The sequence below is a fragment of the Lactuca virosa genome, chromosome 4, assembly GCF_052849685.1.
Source record: "Lactuca virosa cultivar CGN04683 chromosome 4, Lactuca_virosa_CGN04683_v6, whole genome shotgun sequence".
Lineage (NCBI taxonomy): Eukaryota > Viridiplantae > Streptophyta > Magnoliopsida > Asterales > Asteraceae > Lactuca > Lactuca virosa.
The window spans coordinates 31,940,162-31,948,253 of record NC_136429.1 but is presented as its reverse complement, the minus strand read 5'-3'; the positions used below and the strand labels follow the sequence as shown (position 1 = coordinate 31,948,253).

General features: G+C 35.1%; 1 protein-coding gene across 1 annotated transcript; it reads left to right on the top strand.

The window, feature by feature from the left end:
• Positions 1-4,174: 4,174 nt before the first annotated feature.
• Positions 4,175-5,117, top strand: LOC145104251 (putative F-box protein At1g67623). Its single transcript, XM_079041519.1, has 5 exons — positions 4,175-4,314; positions 4,401-4,557; positions 4,650-4,824; positions 5,024-5,040; positions 5,103-5,117. The coding sequence occupies exons 1-5, from the start codon at positions 4,175-4,177 to the stop codon at positions 5,115-5,117; spliced, it is 504 nt and encodes a 167-aa protein (XP_078897645.1).
• The last annotated feature ends 2,975 nt before the right edge of the window (positions 5,118-8,092 follow it).

Here is an 8,092-nt window from a genome sequence, read left to right as displayed (position 1 = left end):
GAATATTACATGAATTTGTCTATCTTTTTCATTTGTGAAAGTGACTCCATCATGATTCTTAGTGTGTGTATACACGAACAATTCACTATGGGGTGGCTCACGTCCTAATTTCCTCTTCTGCATAAGTACCATATAAAAAGTCAAATATACAGATAAACATATGCAAACATTGATACGATGTACCATTTAAAAAATTACCAAATTAGAAGCTATCTTCAAATGACATGCGGATCCAGCGCTATGTGTGGGTTTTGCTACTCCATCATCCACACTGTTACGCCTATTCTTCTTGTTCTGCTCAAATTTTAGTTTGTATTCTTCTATATTCCATTTTAATTGTCAGGAGTTCCAGACTTCCTGTGGAATATGAGCTGGTTTAAAGCAATGTTTGTTTCTTTTTGGGCTCCTCATGTTGAAGAGATATTGACCATAACTTTGTGCCGCTTTCCTTGCCCAAGCTTGCCTCACCAACGAGTCTATTGTCTCATCCCAAGAACATTTTTTCTACACATTAACAATATAAACATAAGTTGAAGTGTAAATGTTTACCAAACAACAATTTATGACTTATAGTTACCTGAAACTCCTCCCAATATAATTCGCGCATTTCTTTGCTTACTTGTGCCCAAGCGTACCCTTCTGGATCTACTCTTTGTTTAAAGGATTGACTAATAACGTGTGCACAAGGGCCTGGTGGCATTAGCCTGCAAGTAATCATGTGACGTGTTTAGTTATGAATTGATATGTAGGTGTAAACCAAAATTAAATACATAAAAAAAGTTGTAATTAAGATTTGAATTGGTAACTCACGTATTTTTCCAAACATGAACATCAAAACGTCCATCTGGTCCACAATCTTCAGAGGAATTGTTTTCACCTTCTACACTTTCCACTACAGATCCATTCATGGGTGGTTGTGTTGGTGATGGGGTAGATTCTGGGATAGGTGTTGTTGATGGGGTATATTCTGGGGTAGGTGTTGGGATAGATGTATATGTTGAGGATGTGGTAGTTCCTTTACTTAAGGAGGGTGTGGTAGTTATTGTAGTTGTGGAGGATGGTAGTGTAGATGCAGGTTTTGAGGTTGTGGTAGTAGATATAGGTGTTGATGATGTGGTAGTGGGTGTTGGTGTTGAGGATGGTTTAGATAATGTAGGTTCTGAAGTTTTCGTTATTGATGTTCGTGTTGACGATTGTATTGTTCTAGTTTCTGAAGTTTTAAATGTTTTTTTCTAAGGAGGGTGTGGATGTTTTAAGTGATGCCGATGAAGTGGTAGTCATGGGTGATGTTAATGATATAGGTTTAGGGGTTTTGTTGGTAGATGTTATAGGTGCTTTGGATGTGGTTGTTGGTATTGGCAAGTCGATTTCTTCATCTTGTAATTGTCTATTTAGGAATTTTGCAGCAGAAATCCTGTTGCGTTTCATAACTTGTGGTGCAATGAATTTAGTTGGCTTCACACCGGATGCTCATTTTGCTTTCGAGGTCGACATCTTTCTGACACAAAAAATAAAAATAAATTATATATGAAGGCATTACTTTGCATGCAGACTATTGAATACAATCAAAACCAATTTACATGAAGATGATCAGACAACAAAAAACGATCGATCATCACGACAACACAAAATTAAATAAATATAAATTTTAGATGAGTGACAACCTATATCGCCAAAGTCAGTGCACAAACGTATAACGAACAAATATTTCGATCAATAAGCCGCCGAAGATGATGATTACAGAAAATGTAAACCCTATTTCTAATCGGTAATTAATTACCCTAATATGCAGCATAAACGTGTGTAGGTTGGAGGGAAACGAATTGTGAAATACTTTGAACCTCCGCTAATAAAAAATTCGAACTGTGCTAATTACCGCTAAATATTTAGTAATTCAAATTTATTTAAAGTAGCTACAAATTTATAGATAGGGTATATACATATAAATAACGTCAAGAAAGAACATAGAGTAACGATGTGTTCATAGTATAATTTTAACTTAAAATTATATACGAGGACTAAACATTAATAAACTATACATCTTTATGCTTTTCTGTTTAAACCGAAATTTATATACAAAAGACGTACGAGTCATGTCAATATATATGGTAGTGGCTTATTGTGTCCATGGATGACATATGGTTGATTGGTCCACATGGAAATGGCCATTGGTCAACATGGTAGTTGCTTATGGTGTCCATGGTTGACATATGGGCCATTGGTCAACATGGTAGTTACTTAAGGTGTCCATGGTTGACATATGGATGACATATGGGCCATTGGTCAACATGGTTGTCGCTTATGGTGTCCATGGTTGACATATGGATGACATATAGGCCATTAGTCAACATGGTTGTTGCTTATGGTGTCCATGGTTGACATATGGGCCATTGGTCAACATGGTAGTTGCTTATGGTGTCCATGGTTGACATATGGATGACATATGGGCCATTGGTCAACATGGTTGTTACTTATGGTGTCCATGGTTGACATATGGGCCATTGGTCAACATGGTAGTTGCTTATGGTGTCTATGGTTGACATATGGATGACATATGGGCCATTGGTCAACATGGTTGTTGCTTATAGTGTCTATGGTTGACATATGGGCCATTGGTCAACATGGTAGTTGCTTATGGTGTCCATGGTTGACATATGGATGGCATATGGGCCATTGGTCAACATGGTTGTTGCTTATGGTGTCAATGGTTGACATATGGGCCATTGGTCAACATGGCAGTTGCTTATGGCGTCCATGGTTGACATATGGATGACATATGGGCCATTGGTCAACATGGATGTTGCTTATGGTGTCCATGGTTGACATACGGATGACATATGGGCCATTGGTCAAGATGGTAGTTGCTTATGGTGTCCATGGTTGACATATGGATGACATATGGGCCATTGGTCAACATGGTTGTTGCTTATGGTGTCCATGGTTGACATATGGATGACATATGGGCCATTGGTCAACATGGTTGTTGCTTATGGTGTCCATGGTTAACATATGGGCCATTGTTGGTAGTTGATTATGGTGTCCATGATTGACATATGGATGACATATGGGTCATTGGTCAACATGGTTGTTGCTTATGGTGTCCATGGTTGACATACGGTTGACATATGGGCCATTGGTCAACATGGTAGTTGCTTATGGTGTCCATGGTTGACATATGGATGACATATGGGCCATTGGTCAACATGGTTGTTGCTTATGGTGTCCATGGTTGACATATGGGCCATTGGTCAACATGGTTGTTGCTTATGGTGTCCATGGTTGACATATGGATGACACATGGGCCATTGGTCAACATGTTTTTTGCTTATGGTATCCATGGCTGACATACGAATGACATATGGGCCATTGGTCAACATGGTAGTTGCTTATGGTGTCCATGGTTGACATATGGATGACATATGGTCCATTGGTCAACATGGTTGTTGCTTATGGTGTCCATGGTTGACATATGGATAACATATGGGCCATTGGTCAACATGGTTGTTGCTTATGGTGTCCATGGTTGACATATGGGCCATTGGTCAACATGGTAGTTGATTATGGTGTCCATGGTTGACATATGGGCCATTAGTCAACATGGTTGTTGCTTATGGTGTCCATGGTTGACATATGGGCCATTGGTCAACATGGTAGTTGCTTATGGTGTCCATGGTTGACATATGGAGGACATATGGACCATTGGTCAACATATATCATTTGTGCCGGTTGTGTCTTAAAATTTAAAATTTTCAAATACTTAATTTTGTAGGAAATATTAATTTTTTAAATAATTTTATTAATAATTTACGGTCCCCGATTAATCCCTGTTGAGTCTGATTAATCGCTTATCGCCAGTCGACCGTCGAGCTACCGACGAGCGATTTTTACAACCTTGATTAATTAAAATAGAAATTGATTTTTCTTTTAAATATGAGATTTTACAAAACTACCCTTACTAATTAAATACGAGCCATTGTATGTATTAGGATAATTTGGTCATTTTGTAATGGAACATCTTCTAGGCGCCATAATGTTTTCCGACGAAACAAGTTGTTTCAGTTCTTCACTCTGAAATTCAGTCACTTTGAAACATCCCCAACTTAAAAATTCCGACAGACAAAAAAACCCTAAAATCAATTTCGTAGAATCGTTATCTTAGTGAATGTTTATTATTATGGAAGCCAGTACTTCATCTAAGATTCAATCAAGAAATCAAACGAAATCGCTATCAGGCATGCCATTTGAAGTGATGGAGAAAATAATAGTCGACTTGGCAAAAATTTCAGCAGTCGAGGCTTTCAGGATGAATAGTGTGTAAGTTTTGCCTTTGATCATTCTATTTCACAAGTGTATTTGAGTTGTCTTTACATTATCGAGCGAATATTGTGTTTCGTTTGCAGTTGCATATTCTTTAACGAGGCAGGAAAAACGGATGAAGTATATAAACTTATGGAGTTAGATGGATTACGATTTCGTGTTTGCTCTGACCAGAAACATACAGTTGTCAATAAATGCATAGAGATGAGAAACCCAAATATTCTATTCAGGAATGGATTGGTACCTTGTTCTATATATGCATAGTAGTAATTAATCTGTTACTTGTTTTGCATAACTTTAACTAGAAATTATGTGTTTAATGTTTTTTTCAGATGAAGTTATTTTTCTTAGAAGCTGAACATGAAGGGAAAACGATGCTTGAAGAAGCATCTGCATTGGGACATTTGGATTCAACATTTGTCCTGGGAATGATGTTGATGGCTGAAGGGAGACATAGGAAGCACGAAGCTTTGGACATGTTGAACAATGTTTACCGCAGAGCAAAAGGTAAGTGGAATCTTAGAGCAACTTGTTCTAAGGTTCATCTCCACTTAAATAGGGAGGGGAGGAAACATGTACACTTCCATGGCTTCCATAGATCTTGTGCATTGCATAAGTCTGTAGGTAGTGTGTCAGACGCTTTTGTGAATGGATACAAATGGGTGTTTATGTGTGACATTTGTTTATGGGATGCTTGTTTTGTTAGGTTTTCTAGGGAGTTTGGTATAATTTATGAGTAGTTTGTTGATATTTACTTTAATATTATGACAATTAATGCTATGTAGATTCTTTTGGTTTAATATAAGGGATTAAAAGAGTTAATATTTGGAATGATGTTTGAATGATGTTTAAATAATGTTTTAAATTTGAATAATGTATTTTGGACTTTTAATATTAGTGTTTATATTGTATTGTGATTATAGTTGTATGTAGCAAATGTTTGTTCTTTCCTAGTATTAAATACATATAAAATACATTTGTAAAGGCATAAACAAACATGTATTTTATTTTGGACTTGGTAATTTGGTTTAATATCAACTAGTGGAGTACCCATGCTTTTCATAGGGTAAAATTGTAAAGGAATAAATATATGGACTAAAAGTGGCAACAAAGAAAAAGTATTGTGGCTGAAATCAAAGTAAAAAAAGTTACTATAAAGATAGGGACTAAAAGTGGCAACAAAAGAAAAGTATTGTGTCTAAAATCTAATGTAAATAAGTTTACTATTCAAATCTTTTTCCACTTTTAATATGTATATTAGTACATGAATATATACTAGTAATTTGGTGAAATGTTAATATAAATGTATTACATTATGGATTATGATATATATGTTATTTTTGTCTTTTTCATTTTAACAATCAAAAGTCCAATATTACCTAGCTATAAAAGGGTATAATATTTGAATATCTGTTTTGACACAAATACCCTTAGTATTCACATATTTGGAATGATTTCAGGGGCAATTTGGTCTTTTTGCACTCTAAATTGTTAAGGCGCCATCATACATCTGACGTCACGCCGACGTTCCAGTTCTTCAACCATTCATAACATCTCAACTTTTCCGGACGATAAATCTGTATACAAACACTAAAACCCCCAAATCGTCTTAGAATAATCGTTCTCAAAAACGATTTTCTCTGATAATAGAGACTCCTGTACTCCTCTCGACCAAATCAGCATAAAGTAAGTTTTTTTCCATACCCTGTTACACTGTCTTTCATATTTACGCTTAATTTTTAAAAAAAGAAATTGAAATCAACTACTCCAATGTGTATTTTGTAAGTAGAATGTCGAATACTAGAAGTCGCCTTTCGTTAGATGATCGCCGGATCTCTTGCAGGAAAGTTATAATCTGCAACTTCGAGTTGTCAATTATATCCTTTATTACGACCCAATTCTTGAAATTTGGGACACAAGTATTCAATTAGTTTGGACTTCTTTAGTGTTGAATTGGGACCAAGACAAAAACATCGAAAAGGCTTGTGCTTCCTTTGTTGAAATAAGGACAAATGGTAATGATCCATCAACCTGCTGGTTCTTTTTCTGAAGTAGCAACGGGAGAATTCATCCTGGAAGTGGGAGAACTGTTGAAACTACGTGAAACCCTTTTTTTTATTAGGTACACTTTCTCTTTGCGGTATTCCACCCCTTGCTTGTTTTTGGTCCAAAGATGAAATTCTTAATGATAGTTGGTTGTATTCACCTATTTTTGGAATAATAGTTTGGTCTACGGCGGGATTAACCATATTTTATATGTGTCAGATCTTTTTACTTACTTTTGAAGGACATTTAAACGTTCATTTTCAAAATTATAGTGATAAGTTTATTTTGGAGCTTTTGAGTCGGATATTTGTAGTATTAGGGTCAGAATCTGCGAAAGACATCGTCTCTGCAAGACTTTGGTAATTATCAATAAACATCAACTAATGAATGTATATTTGATGAAATAAAACTTTATTTGTTTGTTACTTACTGTGTATTTAAATTTTTGAAGTTCAAAGAAGATGTATGAAGCAGGGGGTGATCCTCAAGTGTACAAAACAGCATGCATTGACATGTTTGAAGGAATGAGTCCCAAAACTCTGAAAGCTGATTCATTTATACGCACATGTGCATTGCATAATAACATTGAAGCCATGTATAGACAAGGAATTGTATGTGTAATTTCAGTAATTATATATAATCTAAATATACCATTTATTAATATTTTGTGTCATAGATGTTATATATTGATATTGTTATTCTGTCAACAGGATGAGCGCTTTTATTATGGCAATTTTGATTTAGGATTGATTTTGTTGAGAAAAGCAGCATATGAAGATCATCTTGAGGCAATTTATTTGCTTGGAATGATCTACATTTCAAGAGGGCCTCATCAATGTGATGAAGGTATGTATATATGGTATATATGTAAATTAAATTATATATATAGTTAATTAAGGCATGTTTGTAGTTTGGGGTTAGTATTTAGTTGTGTTGTGTTGTATAATATTTACTGTTTTATTGAAAAGGGTACATTGGACTATTTGATGGATATTTTAATGTGTATGTTTACAATTACTTGATGCCTATTTTGGCTGGGCAGTTCCGGATGATGGGGAGTACACGCGTGTTGTTGATAGTGCCAAAGAGTTGTTGCAGGCTATTGATGCTGTTCATAGACTTACAACGAATAACATCACATTCCAATGTCAAGACCCACGTCATTCTGTTAAAGGTGCATTGGCAATAGGCCATGAAGATGATGATGATCGACAAAGGTATTGCACGGTTTGTCGTTGGTATGTAGAGTATGGTAGGTTTTGTATATTTCTTAAAAATATTAATGGTTGATAATAGAATGGACATTGAATATTAGTGTTCTTATTGTATTGTATATGAAGTTGTATAGTACTACTATAATTTTATTTTGGTTCTGTTAAAAGGGCATTTTAGTCATTTTTGCTTGCTATGTTGTTTGAGTAGGATGAAGTATTTGTAAAACCCATGTTATTTTTGTGATGAAGTATAGTTAATGTTATTAAAAATAAGTTTGTAATGAATTCGTTATTAAAGAAAATAATCTACATAGATTATATATACTTTAACATGCCCGGTTAATGTAATTAAAAATAACTTTGTAATGAATTCGTTGTTAACTATTCATTATAATACTATGTTTTCAATAAATTATACACAACTTGATTAGCACAACTGGCTTAACCGCGCCCTTTTCTAGCATAAGCTTAAGTTCGAGTCTGCTTGCCAGCAATATCTATTCATTTTTACATTT

Bases quoted from the DNA above. Each gene is read 5' to 3' on its own strand.
- LOC145104251 (XM_079041519.1), top strand. From the start codon at position 4,175: ATGGAAGCCAGTACTTCATCTAAGATTCAATCAAGAAATCAAACGAAA. The intron at 4,315-4,400 runs GTAAGTTTTGCC...TTTCGTTTGCAG, and splicing joins GCTTTCAGGATGAATAGTGT to TTGCATATTCTTTAACGAGG. The intron at 4,558-4,649 runs GTACCTTGTTCT...TGTTTTTTTCAG, and splicing joins TTCTATTCAGGAATGGATTG to ATGAAGTTATTTTTCTTAGA.